Source organism: Haliaeetus albicilla, chromosome Z (genome assembly GCF_947461875.1).
Source record: "Haliaeetus albicilla chromosome Z, bHalAlb1.1, whole genome shotgun sequence".
Classification (NCBI taxonomy): domain Eukaryota; kingdom Metazoa; phylum Chordata; class Aves; order Accipitriformes; family Accipitridae; genus Haliaeetus; species Haliaeetus albicilla.
Window position 1 is genome coordinate 25,462,012 of NC_091516.1, and position 27,605 is coordinate 25,489,616.

The following is a 27,605-nucleotide window of genomic DNA, read 5'->3' on the forward strand; positions in this document are numbered from 1 at the left end:
TTTTCAATTCAGGATTAAACGTGTAGCCATTTGTTTGATGGAATAAGTTGATGTGAATGCAGTCTGTGCAACCTGGTGTCTGTTGCCTTTTCAGTTCAGCTCAATCTACCTTGGTTTATGATAATTAAGTTTGAAAGAGAGATGCAGAAGTCCACTTGTGTTCAACTTGGCATTTAGGAGAGGAAGTCATGTCCCTGAAAGCTAGAGTTCATCTGAGGTCTAGCGAAGTGTCTTGTACTGCAGATGAGTTCACATCATTACTAGCCTTGATGAGTAGGACTCGGCATCTTTGAACCAGTTCATTTTTCTTCAGTACAGAAGAATGTCCCCATGGTACAAGTATTGCTGAAATGTCTTGGCTCATCACTACAGCTACACATCATTAAGGACTGCTGGTGTGCTTTGGCTGATTTTGTGCTGTGCTTTGGTTATTTTGCTAGTTTCCACTTATATTCTGTGACCCCTGAAAAGCATGCTGTAATCTTCAAACTGTCATCAGGCCAGGATTCAAATTCATGAGACATGTCTTCTCTTTCTGGGACCAACCAAGACATCTGCTCTGCAGAGCGTGTAATCTACACAGACAAGGATCAGCAAAGTGAGGAACTTGAGCATAGTTTTGTAGGTCAAAAGGTTTTACTGGTGAATCAAGTTCTTGGAATGCACATTTGGAATGCACGTTTTTACTTTCCTGTATAGCTTACTGCAAAAAACACTTTCTATTCATATGCCCCTTTTCCAGTGTAATGAAAGTGTTTTAAGGATGTGGGTATGAATTAATTTCTGAAGTCCCTTATAAGTGGGGAAAAAGAAAAAATAATAGAATTCATTTGGTAAGTGCACTAAAAAAGATCTCTTCTGCCTCAGGATAACAGTAAAAAGTAGTATGCCACCATTATGGAAATTTTTGGCCGTAAAACATATTTCAGCTTCCATACCAGTAAGTTCGGTATTTCGAATCGTGATAAAATGATCGTATGCAACAGCAGTGTAAATACTTCCTAATGGAGAATTGAAAAATAATGCTTGATCCATATGTGGTTTTTATTTCTTTTTCTCTTTTAGGCAGTGGGTCATCTGATTGCTGTAATATTGCAAGAAAATGTTTCTTCGGAGAAGATCAGACAGGCGTCTGACCAGGTCTGTGACATTCTTTCACTTCTGTCTCCTCTCTCATCCATATGTGTTTACATTTTTCTATGGTTTCCCATTCCCCATTGTGTAATTTTAATAAATCCTAGAAGTTAATTAAGGTAGGTAGCAATATGTGTCTGGACGTACGGGTAGAAACAGTAGATCTCTGGGATCGGAAAAGCAGTTTTACTTCCATCAGAAGTCTTAATGGCAGAAGTCTTAATGCTGCAGAATACCAACATCTAGCTACGCTCAGTTTGAGAGTTTTATTTGAGTTTGTTTACATTACTGCAAGTGAAGTGCCATATGGTGAGACATTGTCACTTGAGTAGGAAAGACTTTTACATCACTATAAAAATTTCAAAAAGTATGGCATTTCTCACACCTGTATTGGTGTTATATCTCATATTAGTTAAGTAGAGCTTATATAATTTGCCTTTTAGTTGAGTTAAGCTTGCTTAAGTGCAGATCTGTCTTGTTAACTGAGAGGCATATGAAGTGCTAGCATTTGCAAGTGTCACAGCAGTGTAGGAGGGGTGTTAGGATTTTCTCCTCTGTTTTACTTCCCCAAAAGGTGCACAGAAATGAGCAGAAAATGATTGTTGGTTTTTCTTCCCAGTCTGAAGTCTTAAAACCATCCCCCAAACTAGCAAACCCAAACCTGAAAAATGCTGAGTTTTGATGTGAAGGAATGTTGGAGGTGTGTAGTTTCTCTAACAGAAGCTCCTCCAACAGTCCTAATCATAATGATGTTCCTCAGTGACATTCTGTTTTGAGCTACAAGCTGTCTCTTCCTATTTGCTGTCCCATGAAATACAGCAACACCTTCTAACATGCTAAGAAGCACAAGATTATGCCGCTTAGATGTTACAGGCTCCCTTTTTATTCAGGAGCGTTTTGCAGTGTTCAGTTGTTTAAAAATATTCCTTGTTTCTCCATTTGGAAGCTACAAAGTCAGCAAACTAACCTGTGAATGTAAATTTAGCATGAAAACAAGCAGCAGTTTTGATAGATACTGCCAAATCTCTGTGCTTACTAGCAAATGGAGAGAACTGAGGACTACATAGAGTGAGTAAAGATGACTTCTCTCTGGATAGCCCTTTGTATGCCTGCCTCTAAGCTGTCTGCACTACACCTTGCTGTAGACATAGCTTGACATAGGAGTTCCTGAGTTGTCTCCAATTACATCTTGATCTTTTTAAGGAAAGTGAAATTCATGATAGCCTACCTGCATAGACACAGCTGAAAAATTCTTCTGTCTTACCCTTTTCTCAGAGACTCCTGTACCTACTGAAGGCATAGGCAGTAGGGGGCAGGAAAGCAGGAGCTGTCCTGGGAAAGGCCTTCCGTGGATGTAGAATCTGTACATCAGCTTCCTCTCCTGTGCTCTCTGAGACTTCAGGAGAAGCTGTGGAGCAGGTTTTTACTTAAAAATGCGTTTGAGATGAATGAAGAGAAATTGGTGTCAGCCTTCTCATTGTTTGTGTCTCATGCTTTTGACTTCAGACTCCTGCTCTGAACTTGCTTTGGGAGAAGTGCTGCAGTGAGAATGCTGCCTTGCGAACAGCCTGCTCTGAGGGGTTGGTGGCACTTGTTGAAGAGAAACATGCTGAGCTCAACTATGTTCTTCATGGAGCTCTCAACCTAATTCCCTCAGCAAGGTAGTGTTTGGTTGTCTAATCTTGTGTCCTTTGTCAGCTGGTTCTCAGTCATTGTTTTTCCCTTGTAAATACAGGGGAAGAGGAGAGGTTCTGTAGATGACAGTGTCTTCAAATAAGTTGTGGCATTAAGGACTGGCATTGCCCTGCTACTTTGCTGAAGGCTGTTGCTTTCATCTTGGCAGTGTGACAGCATGGGTCTGACTTAAGAAGTCATAGAGTATCCTATGCATGTAAGCTGAAATTGTTAGTAGTTCATACTAATGCTCTGAACTTTGAACTGTGGAACCTCAGAAATCAATGCACTGCCTAGTTTTGTTGCCTTTATCATGGGGAAGGGGGAAGAAAATGGCAGCAACTTCCGTTATGGGGGAGGGAAATAACTTTCTCATCGGTCTGTCCAAATAACTCGTTGCTCAGATAGAGTCACCATAAGACTGTGTGTGTGGATTAGGAATGCTGGGTTTTGTTTCCTTGTCTACTGAGGAAGAAATCACGTTACCTACCTCTGCAGCTACGTCCTCTTATCTGCAGATATAACGCCTACATCTCACAAAGGTGTTTTGAGCTAGACTGCCTGTGCAACATACTGAGAGAATGCAGTTGTGGGGGAAAACGACATAGTGCGCAAAATTTATAAATGGGAAGTCAAATGATTGGGAGGATGTTTCCATTCAAATGTACCAACCTTATAAAGTTCCTTGGGTTATCTTTTTCTCTCTTCGGATTTTGGCAGCTAACTGGATTTCTGCACTAAGCCTTCTTATTCTCTTGCTAGAGAATGCTAGAATTGTTTTTAGCCAAGCCAGCTAATTGGTGCTACACCTGTGATGTATTGTGCTGGTAGGCTTAACATAGAGGTTGCAAGAACCATGCTATTCAATACATGTTTTTCAACCCTTCTTCACATAATCAGTTTAAGGCTGAGGTTTCTCATGATCAGTCTGAGCCAAAGGTGAGTTTAGGTTTGAGTAAACTAGTGAAATGCTTAAGAAATCAGGTATTTTAAGGTTTCTGTCCTTGTGACTTGCTTGTTTACAGCTAGGATCTTGCTGTGATGATGCTGATTCTATGCTGAGTTTACAATAGGTGGTTATGGATCCCTAGGGTTTTGTAAATATATTTTTATAATGTGAATAATTTCTGCAAACTACTGTCCTCCAAATTAGAAAATTTTACTAGTTCAGTTTGGGGTTACCTGAAGAATCTGCATTGTTAACAATGAAGCAGAAGCACCTGTGCTTAGACTATGAGAACCTGAGTCCTGTGGAATAAGGTGGAGGGAAAGTTTCATTAGCTGTGGCTTGCACTCTAAGGAATGTGAAATTCCTGTTCAACTAAGGTTTGTTACTGTATCAGCAGTTTATAAGAAAATGAAATGTTAATACAATTTTGTACTTCAGAAAATAAAAAGTGTAAAATGGGATATTTAGGATTGAGTTAACCTCAAAACCAAAACCCAAGTTATGTATTGAAAGGGCTTGGATCTGCCCCCTTTCTGCAACATTCTTAGATTTTTTCCATGTGTGAAACCAATACACGTGACTGATTGCTATAGTAAGTGCCGGCAAATTACCCGGGAACCTTTTACGTATTTTTGGCTTCTTTCCCCCCACACCCCAAGCTGCCATGATTCAAACCACATCAACTGTGGATTGCAAAGCAGGGTTTATGTAGCCTAACCACAGAAGTCCATGGGTTTAAAATGTCTGTAGTGTCAGGAGCTGATGAAACTGACAATTTCAGATGGGTTCACTTCGGTGCTGATGCTTTTTTTTTTTTCTTTCCTTGACTTTTAGAATTGTAGCCTGCTGTTCTTCATCCTGTTCCCTGCCAAATTTTAATTCAGGTTTGCTCTGTGGCTTTGCACTGCTGTGTGCATAGTGTCTCTAAAATAAAGTACATATGAAATTAGCAGCCAGTGCCACCCACCAGAAAGGCACTTGTAAGTGCTGAGCACCTTTCAGTGCTGAATGGAGTTAGGCGAATGTTTATTGGCAAAGACTGCTCATGTTGTGTTCTAGCTTCTCTTCCTTCTGTTACAGTGAATTTAGCAGGGGCTTAGTGCACCTGGTGGGTTTTATTTTGTCAGGTGTGTCAAATTCTGCATGCTAAGAAAGACATCTTGCTTTGTCAGAGGTGAGCATCCAGAGCTTATCTGAGTTGACTTATGTGGTTCACGCTATCTGCTCATTATACAAATGGGAATCTATTCTTACCTCTCTGGTGCATCATTGTACCATGACTGTCTCTTAGACCCAGTGTCCAGTTTCCTCTGATGACCCAAGAGTTTAAACTTCATGGAATGTCATATTTATGTGTGTTTTTGTGTATGCCTATATAGAAAATACATATATATGTGTAAATTAACATCATCCTCATTTAACACATTAGCAAGCTGAGATACAGTAATACTAACAGTTCGGCATAGAGTGCAGTATGCTCCACAAACATCTTCCTAAATTATGAATGGATATACATACATTTAGACTTTTAAGCTATACCTAATCACAAAGAAATATCATGACTTGATATTTACAAACACTTTAATGAAGATTCAAAAATTGCAAAGGCAAAGGATCATATGATTATAGAATCACAACCTAAAAACCCCTCATATCATTCTTAAAAGAAAATGGAAACACACAGGAAAATACCACTTTTACCTGCCAGAGCTTTACTGTACTTAGCACCACCTGCAGGCTCTTTTCCATAAGCTGGTATGACACACCAGGGAACATCTAGATTCCCACAGTGGATCTGCCCACCAATAAATGCTTAGTTTCATATTCCGGATACAGGCAAAGCAGTACTTTCTTCTGTGCCTTTCATACTTTTGCCAGCAGTGCTGGAAAACACCGACCCAAATCAAAACTGACAGAATATGCTTCTGTTTTCTTTCTTTCTGACAAAAATGGACCAGTTATAAGATGTGCCTGTACTCTTTAAAATGACTGGGTGTTGTGACACCTGGCTCTTGAAACACGTCCAGCCTGTGTCTGTGAACTCCTGTCTTTTAACAGTGTTCATGTAAAGTCTCCCTGTTCTTTGATAGAAATTGCTTAAATTTGTTCAGACTTTTTGGTATTGTGGTGGGTTGACCCTGGCAGAATGCCAGGTGCCCACCAAAGCCGTTCCATCACTCCTCCCTCCTCAGCTGGACAGGGGACAGAAAATATAACAAAGGGCTTGTGGGTCGAGATAAGGACAGGAGAGATCACTCACCAATTACTATCAACAGGCAAAACAGACTCAACTTGGGGAAGATTAACTCAATTTATTACCAGTCAACTAGAGTAGGGTAATGAGAAATAAAACCAAATCTCAGAACACCTTCCCTCCAACCCCTCCCTTCTTCCCGGGCACAACTTCCCTCCCAGATTCTCTACCAACCTCCCTCCGCCCCCAGCGGCACAGGAGGATGGGGAATGGGGTTTACGGTCAGTTCATCACACGTTATTTCTGCTGCTTCATCCTCCTCAGGGGCAGGATTCATCACACTCTTCCCCTGCTCCACTGTGGGGTCTGTCCCACAGGACACAGTCCTCCACGAACTTCTCCAACGTGGGTCCTTCCAACGGGCTGCAGTTCTTCACGAACTGCTCCAGCAAGGGTCCCTTCCATGGCATGCAGTCCTTCAGGAGCACACTGCTCCAGTGTGGGTCCCCCATGGGGTCACAAGTCCTGCCAGAAAACCTGCTCCGGCGTGGGCTCCTCTCTCCACAGATCTGCAGGTCCTGCCAGGAGCCTGCTCCAGCGCGGGGTTCCCATGGGGTCACAGCCTCCTTCGGGCACCCACCTGCTCTGGCATGGGGTCCTCCCTGGACTGCAGGTGGGTATCTGCTCCACCGTGGACCTCCATGGACTGCAGGGGGACAGCCTGCCTCACCATGGTCTTCCCCACGGGCTGCAGGGGAATCTCTGCTCCAGTGCCTGGAGCACATCCTCCCCCTCCTTCTTCCCTGACCTTGGGGTCTGCAGGGCTGTTTCTCTCACATGTTCTCACTCCTCTCTCTGGCTGCTGTTTCTGTCTGTCCCAGCAACTTTTTTCCTTTAAATATGTTATCCCAGAGGTGCTACCACTATCGCTGATTGGCTCAACCTTGACTGGCGGTGGGTCTGTCTTGGAGCCGGCTGGTATTGACTCTCTCGAACACAGGGGAGGCTTCCAGCAGCTTCTCACAGAAGCCACCCCTGTAACCCCCCACCACTACCAAAACCTTGCCACACAAAGCCAATGCAGGTATATAGCTTAAAAGTCTAAATGTATTTATATCCATTCATAATTTAGGAAGATGTTTGTGGAGCATACTGCACTCTATGCCGAACTGCTAGTATTACTGTATCTCAGCTTGCTAATGTGTTAAATAAGGATGATGATTTATTTGTCCTATGAGAGCATTACATAAATTCTGCATAATTTCTTGTTTCCAGCTCTCCATCTGAGGAGTTCCTTGCAGTTTTCCATTCACTGATGGAAAAGTAGAATTATAGATAATGCAGATTTCTCAGTTTTTCTCCTGCTAGGAGGGAAAGAAGGGGGAACAGTAAAGAAGAAACAAAAACCCAGTTCCCAGTTCTCTTTTTCTTCTCTTATCTTGCCCTGTGTGGTAGAAGTAACTTTTTGTCAGGTGACAATCTCTTACAATTGTATATTGTGTTAGCTCTTCCTGTTCATTATGTGAATAAAGCGAGGAATAATTGTGGTTTACTGATGTGAGTAGTAAACTATCTAATAGATTTTTAGGGCGCGACAATGCAATTGTATAGCATGTTCTAGATTAAAACTCAAAGAATCAACCATGACTTTTTTTTCCTCTGCTTCTGCATTTTCACCTTGTGAAAACGTGTTTCATTATAGAATCCAGGCTATTTTCCCGAGAAGTGATTGGGTTGGATCTGGCATGGTCCAGTTGGAAAGGTGTGGAAAGCACTTAATTAGGAAGAGGAGAGCACAATTTTGAAAATTGTCCTTGTAAGCTCAGCTAAGCAGTAATAAGCTCTATACTTGAGCTTTTTACTGCATGGTCACAGAACTTTTTTTCCCCCTTGTGGTGGACTTTTAATATGTTTAGTTTCTCTCTAGGAGAATATGGGAAATCCTATCAAAATTCCAGAAATACTGCTGTTTCTTGAATTTTCCTGAATGGTAAATGAAACAACATAGAAGGAAGGAGTTAAAATAGCTGTATGTACCTATTTTATGTAGTCCTTGGGTCCTGAGATCAAAAGGCAGGGTAAACTACATGTCTCAAGTGTCTTTTGTGACAGTGTGATTTCTCTTGCTTTCTCGTGCTAGGCAGTGGCATGGTTGAAATCTATGTACCATACTGAATGTTCACCTATATACTTGCTTTCAGAGGAGCTAATTTTCCGGTTTTAACATCTTAAAATCACCAGTTTCAGGAAGGCTGGGAACAGCAAATGTACTTGTAAGATATGGTAGAAGCAAATCATCAAAAGTTTTAAGTGATGCGTTAATTGTTATTTCTGGTGTTTTGATCATTATATAAAAAGGAGAACAAAGACACGTGGATGCACAACTTGCCCAAAATTGTGTAGGCAGGTGTGAGGAGGTCCTTAAAGAGAACGCAAGGCTTCTTGAGTGTCAGTTTTGTTCCTGGATTCTTCCTCTCATGGAAGAATGAACTAATGTAACTACATACATGACAGTAATGGATTTCTCTTTTGTTAACAGGAATGTGCATGGTTTAATAAGAACTATTTGGAAATTACTACAAATTCAAGCTATTCAACTGGGAAAAGATGGAGATGAGGCTGTTTGGAATCTGTATGGAATCAGGTTAGTTTCACATTGGTTTTATTTAGATACCGTAATAACTTTTTGTCTGATTTCCAAAAAAAACATAGATTAAGTGCTGATACTGACTTTCAGTCTGGTTTGGTTTGGTTTGGTGGTTTTTTTTTTTTTTTTTTTTTTGTACTGTGCAGGTAATCAAGCACTGGCACAGGTTGCCCACAGAGATTGTGGAATCTCCATCCTTGGAGATACAAAACCTGACTGCATGTGATCCTGGGCAGCCTTCACTAACTGACTCTGAGCACGTGGGTTGGATTAAATGATCTGAGGATGTCCCTTACAACCTAAATGACTGTCTGATTCTGTGATTTTTTTTTTTTTTTGGTTGAAAGTTTTAAGGAGTTTTATAATACAGGGATAAGATTGCTACCATAAGCTCAAAAAGGGCAATGGCAACATGAAAGCTGTGTGCAAGAAAGAGCAAATAAATACTGGGACTTGTTCAAAAACAGCAGCTGGATGATTGCTAATAGTCATTTTAATGAGTCTTTTATTTTAAGACTGTGAACCACTTCTCTCTCACTTGTTTTTCCTGCTTTATTCCTGTTATCAGAGTAAGGTTCCTGAATGCTTTTACTGTTGCCATAAAAAACCAAATGATTTAAAGATGCATCCAGAGATAGTAATATAAAGCTGCTTGTCAGGCAATAGCAGCCTTCCTAAGGGGACATCTTGGTGATTTCATCCAGCTTTTGAGAAACCATGAGCCAGTGCTGACATTAACAGCCACTATTGTATCTTTTCTGGACATGGTCCCAGCTTGGTAGATGTCATGAACATTTTTCAGGTTGCTTTTTATGCAGTTAAGAGGTTTCATTGTAGTAGGCTGTAGCTATAACACTTTAAGGATATAGAAGGCACTTCTTGGAAGACAGGAATTATGTCTTAAGCAAAATGAAATAGTGAAGAAAAGTGAAACAGACTTTTGGAGTGCTGGATGTGCTTGCATTCCTGAAATCCTGTGTGCTTTTGTTTTCCTAGCTATATCAGTTCTTTCTGCAAAGTCCACACTCTTAGAAAACAATTTTAAATAAAAAGGCAAGTAATGAAGGGTAGTTTAGGAAACTTTCTCTTTAGTAGTAAACTGATTTAAAGTCTCCTGGTAGAAGAGGCCAAGTTAAAGCAACTTAATCCAGGCTCCCTGTGAAAAAAGAGGGTAGTAGTATGTGCCTGGAATAAAGAAATAACTTCTGCCCAGTAGGGTGAAGAAAAGATTATTACTCCAGCCCCTCCTCCTGCAAGAAAAATTGCTGGTAGCATACAAAGAAGGCGAAATTCGATCATTTAGAATGGTTTAAAGTAAACTAAGAGAGAACTGAAAATAAGCAGCAGACTTGTACTTAGTCAGTATATTTTTTGTTTTTCCTTTTGCTTCCAGCTAACTTTAACAAAGAGAGATGTCAGATTATTTGACTTAGTTTTGAATATCCAGTAGGTTAAGGCCCTGGGGTTTTGAGATCTGACTTTTGGTTTCCAATGTACAGAAAGGCCTGTCTTTATTCAGTGGCTTGTTACGTAACAATTTTTGTAGTTGTGTACTGTCAAGTGCCATTAAAACTTCATTTCTGAAAGAAATAGAAGAATGTATACAATAACTCATGAACAGTAACCTCCTATTACAGTGTTCATGTATTATGCTGTCAACTATGCAAAAGTATTCCATACAAAAATCATTAATGAAGAATCAAAAAACACCAGTATGTTCTCAAGTAGTTTGCTGTTGTCATTTCTCCTGGGAAATTTTAAAACCAATATTACAGGGTAATGAATCAATTTGGTTTAGACCACTGTTAATTCTGGACAATAGAATTACATTTATAATACTGATTCTTGTGATGATGTAGTACCATGAACAGTTCCTGAAAAGAAATAGGAGAAAATAATGTCTTGCAATTTGAGGTGTTTTGTCTGGTTATGTTGTATTGGAGCCGCCATCATTGTGCTATGCTTCGTATTTGCAGCTAGAACAGTGTTGATAACACACCAGTGTTTTGGATACTGCTGAGCAGTGCTGTCTCTCTAGCCCACTCCCACCCCTTCAAAGGCCTGTAAGGTGGGGGTGGCCAAGACTTTGTGAGGGGTCATAGCCAGGACAGCTGACACAAACTGACCAAATGTCTATTTCATACCATTACGATGTTGTGCTCAGCAATAAAAGTTAAGACAAAGGAGCTGGGGCTGGCATTCATGATTAAGGCATTTGTCTTCCAAAGCAACTGATACATGTAGTGAAGCCCTACTTCCCAGGAAGTGGCTGGATATCTCCTGCTGAGGGGAAGTGGAGAATAAATCTTTGTGTTTTCCTTTGCTTTTGCACATGGCCTTTGCTTTTCTTTATTAAATTGCCTTTATCTTGATGCACAAATTTTTAATCTCATTTTAGAATAGAATCATTGTTTGGAAAAGACCTCTAAGATCACTAAGTCCAACCGTCAACCTAGCATCACCCTGCCCTTTAAACCATGTCCTGAAGTGCCATGTCTACATGTTTTTTGAACACCTCCAGGGATGGTGACCCCACCACTTCCCTGGGCAGCCTCTTCCACTGCCTGACAATCCTTTCAGTGAAGAAATTTTTTCTAATAACCAATCTAAACCTACCTTGGTGCAACTTGAGGCTGTTTCCTCTTGTCCTATCACTAGTTACTTGATAGAAGAGACCAGTACCCACCTCACTACAACCTCTTTTCAGGTAGTTGTAGAGAGCAATAAGGTCTCCCCTCAGCTTTCTTTTCTTTAGAATACACAACCCCAGTCTTTTCTGCTGTTCCTCATAGGTCTTGTTCTTTAGACCCTTCGCCAGCTTTGTTGCCCTTCTCTGGACATGCTTCCATATGTCTTTCCTGTAGCAAGGGGCCCAAAACTGAACACAGCACTCAAGATGTGGCCACACCAGTGCTGAGTACAGGGGGACAGTCACCTCCTTGCTCCTGCTGGCCACACTATTTCTGATACAGGCCAAGATGTCGTTGGCCTTCTTGGCCATCTGGGCATACTGCTGGCTCCCATTCAGCCAGCTGTCAACCAGCACCCCCAGGTCTTTTTCTGCCGGGCAGCTTTCCCCAAGCCTGTAGTGCTGCATGGGGTTGTTGTGACTGACATGCAGGACCTGACGCTTGGCCTTGTTGAACCCCATACGGTTGGCCTTGGCCCATTGATCCAGCCTATCTAGATCCTTCTGTAGAGCCTTCCTGCTGTCGAGCAGATCAGCACTCCCACCCAACTTGGTGTCTTCTGCAAACTTACTGAGGGTGCACTCGATCCCCTCATCCAGATCATTGATAAAGATACTAAACAGAATTGGCCCCAAACTGAGCCCTGGGGAACACCACTTGTGACCGGCCGCCAACCAGATTTAGCTCTGTTCACCGCAACTCTCATGGGCTCTCCCCATGCTGCTGAGCAGAGAGTGGGAGAGCAGCTTGGTGGGCACCTGACAGCCATCCAAGGTCAACCTACCGCATAGGTTTTCTGATTTCATCTGGGGAAGCCTCTGTAGTTTTAATGCTGGGATTCTCCACTTTCTGTAAGCAAATTAACCTTGGAAAATAGAGAAGGGATTACCTCTGTTACTGTAGAAAGTGGGAAATGTTCCTTTTGCCCTAGTAAGTTGGTAGAAAACTGCCTCACATATCACTGAATTTTGGGATTCCTGTAAGTACTACTGATGGGGGTTTTTTTTGGTTGCTTGTTTGGTTTTTTTTTTTCCCTAACTAGTACTCCAGTGGTGGATAAATACCAAAACAAATATGCTGGGTTTTTTTTAAGGATGTGTGAAAAAATTTATGTGATTCTTAAATTCACATATGGGATGATCTGCACTTTTTGTTGTGAAGTTAGGACTAGCTGTAGCAGAGACAGAAGTAGTCTGCAAGTTGGTGCCACCGTGGACTGGAACTGAGCATTCCCAGTGGATTTATTATTTGTTGCCTGTTTCCTGTGCATATTACTATTGCTGTCTAGTAACCTAAGCTCAAGCTGAATTGAGTGGGAGGGCAGGGAAGAGGGTTTTTTGAGGAGCCCTTGTCAGCGTTCTCAGTGCAGGTGGGTTACGACATACATGTACAGAGCTTTGGCTATAAATTTTTGTTGAAAGCTATTAAGTTTTTTTTAAATGAACTAGTATTTTACATTATTCTTGATGATTCACCATGCATGGTTTTTATTGTCTGAAAATTCTGGAGAGCTGCCACCTTTCTGAAATCAGAATTCAGAGCAGGTAGGAAAACGCTTTAAAAATGCATATTTGATGGAGTACAGTGCTATTCCATCTTTCTGAAAGAGCCAGGGTCACAGCTGCATATGCAGGAAAGTATGTTCACTGCAGACATTGTTTCTTCATACAGAAAAGGCAATCTGTCACTGAATTTATGGTCTAAATTAAATTGGAGCTCTCTTGTGTTCAGAGATGTAACAAAAAGGTTGAGATGAACTAAAAGTTAAAAATAATTTTTGTTTTATTGTTACATCTCATCTAAGATTTATCTTTGTTTCTCTAGACACTTACATATCTACAGGTGGATAGCTGCTGTGTCTGACGGTTGTTGTGGTTTAACCCCAGCCGGCAACTAAGCACCACACAGCTGCTCACTCACTCCCCCCCACCCAGTGGGATGGGGGAGAAAATTGGGAAAAAGAAGCAAAACCCACGGGTTGAGATAAGAACAGTTTATAGAACAGAAAAGAAGAAACTAATAATGATAACACAATAAAATGACAACAGCAGTAATGAAAGGATTGGAATGTACAAATGATGTGCAGGGCAATTGCTCACCAGCTGCCAACCGACACCCAGTTAGTCCCTGAGCGGCGATACCCCACCCCCGCTCCCCCCCAGTTCCTGTACGAGATGTGACGTCACATGGTATGGAATACCCCTTTGGCCAGTTTGGGTCAGCTGCCCTATCTGTGTCCTGTGCCAACTTCTTGTGTCCCTCCAGCTTTCTCTCTGGTTGGGCTTGAAAAGCTGAAAAATCCTTGACATTAGACTAAACACTACTCAGCAACAACTGAAAACATCAGTGTTACCAACATTCTTCACATACTGAACTCAAAACATAGCACTGTACCAGTTACTAGGAAGACAGTTAACTCTATCCCAGCTGAAACTAGGAAACGGTGGATTCTGCTTTATCCTGAAGCCACCAGTAATAATTCAGGGTAGTAGCACTGTGATGTCATTTAAAGATGTGTGTTTTACAGTGCTGTGCTAGCAATTCTTACGTTAGTGTTGATGATAAATTGCATCTACGCACATCATTTTTTCCTACTGCTAATAGCATTATTGAATGGAACTTTTTAGGGCTGCACATTTTGGTGTTTCATTATTAATCCCTGTTCACTATGGAGCTTAACCGATTTCTTTCATCACCCAGTTCAGTGCAGTTAGGTTAGTTTCAGAACAAACGATATCTGTTATAAAAGGCTTGCTTTTTTTCTGGATAGTAAGCCGTTTTAATTTTAGACTTGATGTGTCACATGTGCTGACTTTATGAAAGTTCCACTGATATCAGTATCATAGCAGCACTTGGATGACTGGAGACGTACTCTTCTCATTAGGTAAGGTAGTTAATTCTGAAAATATGACAAAGGCATTGAAATAAGCAGCTGCTATAACTCTGTATGTCTCTACAGGCCTATGCACTTTCAAGGTCCTGGCATGGTATCTGAACAGTATTTCTAGCTTGCTGTCTGATAAATGATCCTGTCTTGCTGGATTCAACTGCTAAACAGGCAACAAGTTTTTTGCCTTTTGCATGCTGTCATTTTGAACAGTTGCAATGAGGCAATAACCTTAGCCTTTCTAGTCTTTGTACACAGAGTGTAAAAGACTCTGTAACTTTAGTAAAATGCTTACAGAATCAAGGAAGGTGGACATGTGAACACCACATATGTAAGTTAACAAATTTTAGAGAAATGAATGTTGGAAATGCCAACCTTCTAGCCCCAAATGTGAAGGCCAGACTTGTAATATATGCATACTTTGTGCTCTTAGTTAAGTTTTCTGAACATGGCTTCAAGCAGCCATCACATCAGCCAGCTTTCTGAAAGTCTCTGTGTCTTCAAATTATTTCTTTGCCTGAACAGAAACACACCTCTTTGGAAGAAAAATTGTTTGAGGAGCAGACAAACAAACAAACAAACCCCCAGCTGTCTTCTGAGCTTCATAAATTGTTCTGGTGACTGATTCTTCCTGAGTGAATACATTCTCTTTTTTTTTTAGTTGGAATTTGCCAGTTTCAGTTACCAACCTCTGATTCTTGTATGGTAGCTTGACATTTCTTGCTGTATGAAATTTCTGTTCTCAGTGAAGGTACTTAGGCTTCAATGACTCTATCCCTTAATCTCATCCTTGTTAGCTTGTGCTTACACAGAAAGATGTGTTTTTCTAGGCCTTCATGAGACAGCCATGAGAATAAATAAACTTCTCCAGATTTTTAATAACTAACTTGAAAGATGGGAAGAATAGGAGCATAGCATCTGTAGATTGAGGGAAATGATTATGCTTTTTCCTTGGCACTTACCAGATGGTATCTGGAGTACTATGTCTGCTTTTGGGGCCCCTAGTACAAGAAAGAAGTGCTAAACTGGAGCCACTTCGGTGGAGGGTACCTAGGATGATTATAGGGCTGGAGCACTTGCTGTTTGCTGGGGGAATTAGGCATGTTTAGGCTGGAGAAGAAACCACTTGGAGGGGACCTAACAGCAGCCTTCCTAAGGACTGAAGAACATATGTAATAGACTATTTCAGTTGAAAGAGACCTACATCATCTAGTCTGACTGCCTTACCACTCCGGGGCTGACCAGGTTAAAGCATATTATTAAGGGCATTGTCCAAATGTCCAACACTGACAGCCATGGGGCATCACCACCTCTCTAGGAAGCCTGTTCCAGTGTTTGACCACCCTCTCGGTAAAGAAATGCTTCCTAATGTCCAGTCTAAACCTGCCCTGGTGCAGCTTTGAACCAGTCCCACATGTCCTACCACTGGATGCCAGGGAGAAGAGATCAGCACCTCCCAATCCATGTCCCCTCCTCAGGAAGCTGCAGAGAGCAATGAGGTCACCCCTCAGCCTCCTTTTCTCCAAACTAGACGAGCCCGAAGTCCTCAGCCACTCCACACAGGACATGCCTTCTGTCCATGCCTTCCACCAGCTTTGTTGCCCTCCTCTGGACGCATTCAAGGACCTTCACATCCTTCTTAAATTGTGGGGCACAGAACTGCAGGCAGTACTCGAGGTGAGGCCACAACAATGCTAAATACAGTGGGATAATCACCTCTTTTGACCATCTGCTTATACTGTGTCTGAGGCAACTAAGGATGCGGTTTGCCCTCCTGGCTGCCAGGGCACAGTGCTGCCTCATATTGAGCCTGCTGTCAACCAGCACCCCCAGATCCCTTTCTGCAGGGCTGCTCTCCAGCCACTCCGCTCCCAGTTTATACTTGTGCCCGGCCTTGCTTTGTCCTAGATGCAGAATCCAGCATTTTGACTTGCTAAATTTCATCTCCTTAATCGTAGTCCAATGCTCTGATCTTATCCAGATCCCTCTGCAAGTCCTCTTGTCCCTCAAGAGAGTCAGCAGCACCTCCCAGTTTGGTATCATCAGCAAACTTGCTAATGGGGCATTCAACTCCTGCATCCAGATCATTGATAAATACATTGAACCCTATTCTGGCCCTAGAATTGAACCCTGAGGAACACTGCTGGTGACTGGTCACCAGCCAGGTGTAGCCCAATTCCCTACGACTCTTTGAGCTCTGCCTTTCAGCCAGTTTTTCACCCAGCGCACCGTGAACCCGCTCATCCCACAGTTGGACAACTTGTCCAGAAGGATGCTGTGAGGGACAGTATCAAAAGCCGTACTAAAATCCAGAAAAAACTACATCCACCGCCTTCCCTTCACCCCCTAGGCGGGTGACCTTACCACAGAAGGATATCAAATTAGTTAAACAGGACTTTCCCTTTGTGAACCCACGTTGACTTTGCCTGATGATTGCATTATTCTTTAAATGCCTTGCAATAGTACCCAGTATAATCTTGTCCATCGTTTTTCCAGTAACTGAGGTTACGCTAAGAGGTCTGTAGTTTCCTGGGTCTTCCCCCTCTCCCTTTTTGTAGATAGGAATAATGTTGGCTAGCTTCCACTCAACAGGGACCTCCCCAGACTCCCAAGATCTTTGGTAGGTGAAAAAGGAAGGTTACCAAGAATGCAGAGCCTGGTTCTTGGTGGAAGAACAATTGGTGGTGAGCATAATTTTAAAACCAGGAGTTTTTGACTGTATATAAGGAAAGATGTTTCACAGTGAGCACTGGAGCACATTGCACAGAGAGCTGAAGTAGATTTTCTCTATGCTGGATACAACAGTGAAGTAAGATGGCACCTGTAACTCCAGGAATTTTCCCAGTCATAGCCTGCAAAAGACTTTAGGACTGAGACTGAAAGCTACTGCGACCCACATCCCCCACCCCGTGCTTTCTTTTTTCCCCCTACAGCTATTAGGCAATGGTACTTAACTCTGCTTTCCAGAGTGGGTTTTGACAATTGCAAATAGAATCTCGTCTAGTGTTCTGTTTGTTAGAACATGGATCAGTAAGTGTGGAAAACTATATGCTTTTATGCTGCTGAGTGGTTTGGAAGCAGAATTTGTTACGTTTTTGTTTTTCCCGTAAGTTTTTGTTAGTGTGTTTTTTCTAAATGCTAAGACAGCATTAGCTTAAAAGCTGTTCAGTTAATCCAGACAGAAAGCTAAATATCTGCTCCTGAAAAGCTTATCCAGCTACTTTATTTTTAATTCTTCTTCCTCGGTATGGTCTCATTATCTTAGCACGACATCACCTCCAAATTTAACTTGTTTTTTTTTAACAGAGTAAGCTGAAAGCTACTAATTACACTTTTATAAAGATTTAGATACAATATGTTAAATTTCCTGTCTTTTAAGCTACATTAAAGAGGTGCCAGGCATAAGATGTCAGGTTCTGTTGCTAAATTTCCTTCTGTGTTTAGGTACAGTAGCTTTGTAATTTCTCACTGTTCTGTTAGCCTGTATGGGTGGTGATTTTCCTTGATGTTATTGCTCAGACACTATTTGTGGTTTTTCAGCTTTATTACTGATTTTGTAATTATTTCCACTATTTAGATTACCTTACTAAGAATGTTTACTTCATCATATTTATGTATTATGACAAGAAATTAGCGTTATTTGCTGTGTTGATGGCAAGTAAATTTTCAAGATAGACAGTACACATGCATGAAAGTCAGCTGGCCTGTAAACACATGCAAGGAGCTGTAATGTTATGTTGTGGGTGTGGGGGTGTGTCTGCTGTCGTCTCTTGTTTCTTTTCTTTTTTTTTTTTTCCAATTCTTAATTACTGTTTTATTTAAAAGGCATAGTTAGTGTCTGAAACTGAGGCATTCTCTCTTGAGATGTACCGCTTCAGTTGGTCGGTCTCAGATCATCTAATGCTGCATAGGTAAAGCTGGTGTGTAGCACAGATTTTTTGGACGTGTGAGCAGGAAAGATGGTTAACCAAACTGAAGGTAGTGGTCTGCAGCATCTGCAGTTCCTAGATATATGCTGCCCCTCTCTGCGGCTGCCAGTCTTGTGTGGTGTGCGTGCGTTTGTTGCCTTTCCATGTATTTATATAGCCCTGCTCTCTCACATGTGTCTAGCAGTTCTATGGGAATCAGCAAGACTCTTCTCTTCCAACTTTTCTTTCTTGTTATTAGGAAAGTTGTTTCTGCTCTGAGAGCAGGGGAGTATCTGTTTGTCTGCTGTTAAGCTGTTGGTATCCCAGAGACGAATTGACACTACTCTGCTTGTAGTTGGCTGAAGCAGGAGAGGAAGCTGGGGGAAATAAGGACACTTAGCAGGCAGGTGGGAGTAATGGTGTCAGTCACAGCAAGGACAGTGGGTAAACTCCATAAGCAGGTGATGGTGGTAGTGATGAACCTGCCTTCACATCACCAGTTCTTTCCAATTTCCCACCTTTCCAGGAAATGTAATGTTCAGACTCATGTTCTGTTTTCCTTTCTTACGCTAACTTACTGTAGTCAAAAAACTTTGGGTTTGCTTCTGACAGAACAAATCATATACTTCAGGCTCCCCACCTGCCCAGCTTTTCCTCCACCTGCTATTGTACAAGGGTAGTCACTGTTTGATGCAAGCATCGCATCTTCTGGGTGGTGTAGATGGCCTTCAGTCACTGAGTTTGGAGGTTCAGAAGATGTTGGTGATAGATTCATCTGAGAAGAACAGGTGACTACTAGGCCTCAGTAACCTTTTTAAATGCAACCATTATCAGAGGGCTGGCAGTAAAGTGGAGGTCCCTAGGCTGGTGGTGTCGTCAGCCTTTCTCCTTTCCTGCTTCTTTCACTGTCTAAAAGAAGGAAAAACAAGTTGGGAGCAGATTTAAAGTAGCAAGTGGGATGATGGTCACCTTGATTGGTCTCAGGTGCTGAAGCGTGACATGTGTTTCAAATTTTTCTGTGGGTATTACTTGGAGCCCACTACTAAAGCTTAGTGCTGCTACCAGTGGCTCAAATCAGGCCACACATTTGAGCAGTGATCCTTAGACATTTAAAAAAAAAAAAAAAATCAGACCAAGACTTTTCAAATAGAGATTTTGTTTCAATCTTATTTCCTGAAATTCCTATAAAATGTTCTCCTTTGACAGTGTAGTAATCTTGGCAAAGTTGGTAAAGGGAGTTGGTAATACAAGGTAGTTAAATTGTCTATTTCTACAGCTGCTTTTAATTTGAAGATAGTTGTTTTGCACACTCGCTTTCTGCATTATAGATCCAAGTGTGATTTCTTTGTGTTTCAGGAACGGTCCTCATCCATTAATCAGTGTCCTTGAAAACAGACCTGATTGCTGGCCAGTTCTGCTGCAGCAGATAACAGTATTTTTCCATCAGTGTCCAGAGAGGTAAATGAATTAATAATTAAAAAATAGCACATGTAGGTAACTGAATCATACCAGTGTAACTTATTTCCTGAAGGCAGCTGCAATGAGCATTAAGAATTCTGTCTTTCGAAAAAGAGAATTACAAAATTTAATGACACCATTTAAAGGTTAAAAAAAAAATTAATAAAATACTAGAATAATCCATCAAAAATTGATATTTATAGGTTTTTTCTTTACTCTTTCATGTTGATGTAATTTTTATGGATGTGAAAAGTTGCTGCAAAGTCGATAGCACCTTTGGAGGTTGTTTTTTTTTTAAATAAGCAATTTTGATTATTTGTTTTGTCAAGATTTTGACTGGTCAAAAAAGATGACTAGTATGCAGGTATAACTCATTTATACAAAATAGTGGGATGATGAAGGGAAAGCACAGACAATTACATCTCACAGTACAGGATGAGGTCTTTAAAAAAGATGCTTATTGATTTTAAAAAAAAAAAAAGAAAAAAAAAATCAGTGGGACAGCCTGATAAAATATCTTTAACAATGAACAAATACACAAGCTACCAAGGATTTCAACATTTCTTCATGCTTATCTCCAAAGAATTTTTCCAATAAACCTTCAGTGTAAGATACCAAATGCTGTAGCAGCCTTAAAGCCAAATGTTTTCAATGATTCTTTTCAGATAAAAAGTATTTCTTTTTTCCTGTTTTCTGGAAGATTCATAGAAATCCAGCAGAGTAATTGTACAGTGAAACTGATTTCTGTATTCTGTTGCTCTGACTAAAAAGTAAGTTTATTAATCTCCTAAATTTCTCGTGGGCCTAGACTACATGATCAACAGTAAGACTTTCTAGCAAAAGTGTGTTTTGTTCAGTTTAGTTGATCAGAGTATTTTTAAAATACTGTTTACAAACTTGTTCTTCCACTTAGCTGCTAAATTTGAGACTCGTGAAGAGTCCTGTCCAGGTGTCTGAATGATGGAATGAACTGTGGATTTTCTGCTGGTAGCTTGTTTTGATTTAAAACAGGAGTTGTTCTTGCTGAAAAGGAAAATCCCCTAAACTTCCTTTGCTGCTTTTTGTGCAAACGTTTCTGTGGAATAAAGTTATAGACTGACAATATAGAATCATAGAATCATTTAGGTTGGAAAAGACCCTTAAGAACATCGAGTCCAACCATTAACCTAACACTGCCAAGTCCACCACTGAACCATGTCACTAAGCACAATGTCAACAAGTGCCACATATGTTGATCTATTGAATACTCTGTAAAGCTCTGTATCAGGGCTGAGTCTTGTTTAAAACTGACTTTTGATTCCCTGTATATTTGTTAATGTATTGATCATTAGCTTTATTAGGTTATTTTAATAATGTCAAGAACAGCTGGTATTCCTAACATGGTCAAGCCAAAAGAATTGTTCTGTGATAAATTTTTTACTGGGGAGCCATCTTGGTTAAAGCAGTTCCTGTTTCATGTAATTGTTTAAGACCATTGGGCAAAAACTGGCAAGGAATGGATGGCTCTCTTTCACTGAAATTAAGTTTTATGTGTTTTAAAAAGATACTTCTGAATAGTCTTGTCCAAATGCTACTTCAGAATGGCCCATTAGTCTCTCATGACATTCAGCAAGGAAAGTCACTTTCCTGAATTGATGAGGAAAAAAAAAAAAGAATAAAATTAAGAGTGTCATAATCTGCAAGTACATATTGACTAGTATTCATGCTTAAATATTGAGTCTTTTCACAATCGCACTTCATTGTCTGGTAGCTATATAAGGTCTTATGACAGTACTTTGGGCTAATAAGTCAAAGTTTTTTGTGAGATTTAGTAATGCCTTTCATAACACCTTAGTATTAATTGCATCCTGTACATTATTGCAGGGAATGTCACATTGCTTGGGTTTTCCTTGTTGTTTGTTAAACAATCTTGGCAAACATTTCTTGAACTGCAGGGCACAGAGTTCATGTGTTGGCTTAATGGCTCCCTTTCTAAGATACCTGTATTGCGAACCATCTCAGTTACGGGAATATGCTGAACTGCGAATGGGTTTACTTAAGATCTTGCTTCAGCCTCATGGTCCAAAGCACAAAGAAGCACCCTCTGTGCTGGAATGCCAGATTCTTCAACTTCTGTGTGATTTGATTCCACGCCTTCAGGTACGGTTGTTGCCTGACACCACCTTTTACAAATAAATGCTATCAAAGCGATGATAGTATTATTATTATCGCCTTTCAAGTGTACAAATAAAGCGTTCTCTTCCATTTCCTATAGACCTGATCTGTTGGTAATACAGAAATCTAACAAACTGGCTCTTTCTGGTAGAAAGTAAAACTTTTTAATTGTTCACATTTGATACACCTGGTAAGCTGTAAATTGAAACACGTTTACCATGATTATTTGCCACTAGTTGCCTCAGTAAACATACAGTAAACTTGTAGAGATACCCATGAGAGAGACAATGTTGTTAAATGGTAAGCTATTTGTCAAAAACATGCTATTTTTAACATGGAGAGTATTAAAATGAAACAAACTATATGAGAAGCATGATTTAAGTACTCCTAGATAACCCTTTCATGCACTTTATAGCAGAGGGATTAGTGGATCTGAAGACAAAACTTAATTGTTCTGGAATATGCTGAAATTTTTGAATGTATTTTTAACTTGCTAGGAGCTAGAGATTGAATCTTTCTGTCCCCATTGGTTAGGGGTCTAAGGTGTTGGTTAAGGTTACTAGCTCTGCTTTGCCTCATGCTCTATTGTGACATTGGTTAAGCTTTTTTGTACCTATATACATTTTCCTTCCTCTTTAATATTAGAGCAACATCTTCAGTTTCAAATATATTCAGTCAAACATGAGGTGCTATAGTATTACTGCCATAGAGAGAGTGTTTGATAATATTGATAATGTAAAGCTAAATAAGCTTGTTATGAGGCTATTTGGTAGCATTTTCCTCCTGAGGAATTTTACTAGTAAAGTCTTCTTTCTACTGCTAGCTGCTTTTCACCATCTTTTGGACAACAATAGCTTATATGAGACACATTTGTCTTTGTTCACATCTGCTCATCATGGTGAGCAGTACATGCTAACTTTTTCTAGTCACGGGGACATTTCTGATTTTGTCTTGATTCTACCTGAACTTCAGTGTAACATTGTCCTGAATGTATGACCAAGCTTTTGACTTGGTAACATTTAGCCATAAAAATGGCGCTGAAGATGACTTGTAAAATCAGTTATGAACCTTTCTTTCCTCCATGCTTGTTGGCACTTCCTTTTTTTACTAGAAATCTGTTGCATTTTTTTAAACTTGAATGTTTTCGTCTTGCCTGAGTTACTACTTTCAAAATGGAAAGGGAAATACTTCCTTCAAGAAGCCTGTTTGGACTGTTCTATAATCTGTCATTCCTTCCCCATCATTCTCTGAACCTCACGTTCTTCTTAGCCTTAACGTTAGCCTTATTTAATCCTCTGTTGCATTAAGTGCTGAAATGCTTCGTAGTCATTTTGTCTGACAGTATCAGCCAAGCTATCAGAAGTACACCTTGTCACCTGCAGACTTTTCTGCTGAAAAATTCAGTGAACATGAAGCTTCAATTAGAGCAGATTATTTATAGAATTAGTTCCAAGGGACTAAAAATAGGGTTGTTATCCTTAATGCTGGCTCCAGAGTCTGGATTGGAACAGCTGATTTTGTCTGGAACTAGAATTTTCAAGAGCAGAAGAGCTCTCATCTAACATATTAGGATTTTGAGGCAGCCTGCTTCTTGAAACCTCTTTACTTGGCTTCCAAATATGGACATACCTTTTTTAGGGTATTGCACTTCAACTTTTTATTTTTATGGTAGGTAGATTACATGGTGGTCTTGAAGCAGATAACACCACTGCCTTTCTCTTTTGAGACATATGTTAAAATCTTGGTTACATTACAGAGGAAATATCCTAGAGCAGGATGTTTCCATTACAAGGATATTTACCTGCTATATGAAATCTCCACACAATTTGTTTTATGTTGCTGAGAGAACCCCAAGAGCTGAATTAATTTGCTGTTGCTTTTGAGGAAGAAGGGATTTTTCTCATCAGCTACCAAGAAATCTTTTTATCCTTTCATATGTTTCTAATTTTACTTCAAAACATTAAATAGCAGTTCATCTATTGATTTTCAGGGAAGTTGGGTGAGAGATTCCTGGGTTTAGTTTATAATGTGTTTCTTCAAAGTCGTAGTAACATTTGCAATGGAAGTATTGCAGAGCTAATAGAACTAATTCTAAACTTGGGGAATTCTGGATAGATAAGGAAGGGGAACTAAACCTGAATGCGTTTTGGTTTTGTTTTGTTTTTTAACTACCTCTCTACAGCTTAAAGACTTACTGCAAGTTACAGAAGCCTTGTTTTTTCTGCAAGAGCTATTCCTCAGCCTACTGCGCTATCCTGTGTTTTGGAAAGTTCAGTTATCCCAGTTTTGTCTGCAACTGTTATGCTTCTGTGAAGTGTGTTTAAATGCAACAGGAGAATGCTCATCTTTGATCTCCTTAATAGAAGACAACTTTGAGCTCTTAAAAGAGGTAAGAGTTCATGGGGAGAAAATAAAATAGTTGTATTAAATTTTAAACAATGTCATGTTTAAGACCGTATTTAGAGACATTCATACATGGCATTCATCTGCAAGTGACCAGTGTTGTTTCAAAAGCTTCTAATTATTTTTTTTCCTTGATTAAAGACCTTCAGAAGGCAAAAACTTAACTGGTTCTTTATGTATCAGTTCACCTTTTAGTATGGGAGTTGGTTTAAACTGAGATTAAATGGTTTGAACAAAGTAACAAATTAAAATGTTGTAGTTATTCAGTTAAAATACTATTTTTACACTACTCATTCTTCATTGCATGTGCTGTGTCACTCTGTGTGCACTCACTATGAATCATGAAGAAACTCCTTACAGAGTTTTTGTTGTTGCCCAGTTGTACTGTTTAATGCCACTGAAAAATAAAGAAGACTTGAACCTCTTTCTTTTTTTCTTTTAGGTGTTTCCAGTGGAACAATGTATAATTGGGCTAGCGCTTCTACTGTTGCAAACACCAGAAAGTCAGCAAAAATCTGTCTTGAGTCTAGGTAAAGCTGTTCTTGTGAAAGAGGAATCCATGCTCTTAAGATTGTGTCTTTGTTTCTTCATGTTTATGAAAATAAGTGCTGCATTCCCCTGAAGTTGGATTGGGTGATGAAATGTTTTTTTATAAGCAGAATTTTTCCTGAATTTAAAAAGTAACAATTGATCTAATGGCAATAAAGGTAAATTTTCCTGCTACACTGACTTTTTTCCATGGATGTTACTGTATTCTAAGCTCCCTGCTGTCTTGGAGGTTCTTTGAGTCAAGAACAGGGTATTCTCATCTGAGTTTCATGCATCCTGACTGGTTTCTTTTGATATCTTAAGGAGGCAGGCCTGACAGTCATGGCAATGTTTGGCTGAGCTTTTGGCTTAGCAGTTTTGATTAGTGGAGTTTTTCCAGTAAGAGTGAAGGACAGTGCTATGGTCCACTATTGTATTTCTTGCTGCCATCAGGTACTTTACTATAAACAACAGAAATGTATGGGTCTCTGAATACAATCGGAGTTTTACCAAAAAATCTTTTGCACTTTAACTCTAGTATGCACCACCTGTAATTCTGGGGACTGTTACTTTGCTTGACCAGAGTGTTTCCTAGAAATGCTTGCATCATGCCTAAAAGTACAAATTATGTTAATACTTTTTTCCCTACGTGATCTTTGTTTTTCCCCACCTTGTCTCAAATAGCCTACAAGCTCCTTTGCTGTTCAGAAACCCAGAATATCTCAACTACAGCCCTTATTTTGGTGATGCCTGTGCTGCAGATCTTATCTTCTACAGCAGTTGGGGACTGCCTATCAGATGATGATTCTGGAACGACCAGGCAGCAGCTGGCTGTAAATCTTTTGGGAATATTACAGGAGGAAGGTGTGAAGGATAAAAAGGAATTGGTAAAGTTACAAGTTTTTTTCCTTCTTTTGGGGCAGGTAGGGGATGCATTTAACAATTTTGCTGCATTACACCTAGCTGCTTGGGAAAGACTCTACATGTGTGATCTTCATTGTGTAATACATTGTATGGAAACAAAAATATGTATAGTTCATAAAACCAGACTACTGGTAAAGTAGAAGTATGTTGGTATGCTAGATACTGTTTTACTTAGGAGATGGGATTTTTTTACTTTTAGAGACCATATAGATTAAAGAATTCACCTGCATTAATCAAGTAACAGGACTTTGTAGAAAACAAGGTTGTGTATACTTAGTCTCTTTCAGACTTGCTTATTCTACTCGTCTATATCCTTTTCCCTACCATTGTATGTGACTGTTAGCTACCATTCTTTCTCCTTTGGCTGGAGAGAGTTACGGAGCACGTAAGTGTCACTTACCAAATTTGAGCTCATTATCCTGGATCTTTTTATTTGTGCTGTTGGTTTTTTTGTTTTTATTTATTTACTTATGTCACACGTAGCTGCCCCCAACCATTTGTCTCATCTGTTCTGAGAAGAGGTGACAGTATGTCTCTTTGATCAAAATGTGCTTAGCACTGTAGATGCTTAAGTTCCCTTCCTGCTTTACACCCCTGTTATGTGGTGTAGGGAGGGTGGTGATGTGACTAATTGGAGACGGAAAAAGATACCAATTCTGAGTTCTGCCATGTCTCCTTGTCCTGGAATCCCTCCCCAACTTCATCTTCCATTTCCATAAATCTGAAAAGGCAAGCCCATTTGTACTCCTAATGAAAGATAAATGTTTTAAAGTTCACTAAAGCCTGCACTCCTTATTCTGCTCTGAAATAATATTCTGTGGGATGGCTTTAAGTACAGAAGGCTGTTCACTTCCTTTTAATGGACTTTCTAGGTGGCATCCTGTACAGATGTCATTGGAGGTTTGTTTCAGTGAGAGGTGTTCCAAGTACTTCAGTCCTCTATGCTCTGTGTCAGTGGCCCATCTTTTTTTTTCTGTGGTGTTGTAGAAGCTAGTTTAATGTCTTACAAGACTAGTGGCTTACTGTGGGACACTGATTACAGTACATGATATAACACTGGCTTTCTGTAACAAAGCTTTGTTGTACTAATTCTGGTATTCTCCTTGCTTCAAAAAGCATGTGAAAGCTTTTGTGTTCAGGGCTTAAATAATTTGTGATGACTTTAACTTTTTCCGTTAGCCATATTATACTGAAAAGACACTTCTTTTTGGTGGGAATTCTCTAACAGTCTCTTCACTTCTGTCACACTGATAGACATCCCTGTGGAGTTCATAGCAAGTAGCATGGCAGATCTTCGGTTTACATGTTTAGCAATGAGAACAGGGAGACAGACGCTCATTTTGCCTCATTATTGTTTGTAAAAAGCATGCCAATAACCTTTGGTTCTCAACTGAAAGACTAAAAAATGTAGACTTTCTGTTTAATGTTCCCATGGGTTCAGTCCATTTGTGTGGTAGGATCAGATCATTGTTGTGACAATACAACCTTTGATGAATTTTCCTTACTTAGACTTTCCTCACAGTGGAAATGGCCAAGAAAAGAGGTAGGAAAAAGAAAGGAAGTGTTATGTCCTCAGTGAGTAAGCTTTGAATAAGAGTATGTAAGAGCAAACGTAATTAAGTTATGGTATATTTTCATAGAACCACAGCACAGCCCGGGTTGAAAGGGACCTTGAAAGATCATCTGGTCCAGCCTTTTGTGGAAAAGGGAGCCTAGGTGAGATTATCGAGCACCCTGCCTGATCACATCTTGTAAACCTCCAGTGATGGGGACTCTACCATGTCCCTGTAGAGGTTATTCCAGTGAATGATTGTTTTCACTGTAAAAAATTTCTTTCTTATATCAAGATGAAACCTCTTCCAGTACCACTTGTACCCGTTGCCCTTTGTCCTCTCCATGTGGCTCCTTGTGAAGAGAGAGCTTCTGTTCTCTTAGTAGCTGCCCTTCAGGTACTGGGAAACTGTGGTGATGTCCCCCTTGAGCCTTCTCTTCTCTAGGATTAAAAGCCCTAACTTACAGGACAGGTTGTCCAGCCCTTTGATTATCTTCATGGCC

At 40.2% G+C, this 27,605-nt stretch overlaps 1 protein-coding gene across 3 annotated transcripts in view; it reads left to right on the top strand.

Annotated features, from left to right (window-relative positions):
• FOCAD (focadhesin) overlaps positions 1 to 27,605 on the top strand; it is a 134,954-nt gene that overhangs the window by 7,612 nt on the left and 99,737 nt on the right. For all 3 annotated transcript variants that reach the window (XM_069777479.1, XM_069777476.1, XM_069777480.1), the window contains exons 5-12: positions 1,066 to 1,140; positions 2,641 to 2,795; positions 8,491 to 8,595; positions 19,440 to 19,541; positions 21,476 to 21,680; positions 23,878 to 24,084; positions 24,541 to 24,628; positions 25,311 to 25,513. In XM_069777479.1, the coding sequence (XP_069633580.1) occupies positions 1,066 to 1,140; positions 2,641 to 2,795; positions 8,491 to 8,595; positions 19,440 to 19,541; positions 21,476 to 21,680; positions 23,878 to 24,084; positions 24,541 to 24,628; positions 25,311 to 25,513 (1,140 nt within the window). The remainder of the gene's footprint in view (positions 1 to 1,065; positions 1,141 to 2,640; positions 2,796 to 8,490; positions 8,596 to 19,439; positions 19,542 to 21,475; positions 21,681 to 23,877; positions 24,085 to 24,540; positions 24,629 to 25,310; positions 25,514 to 27,605) is intronic.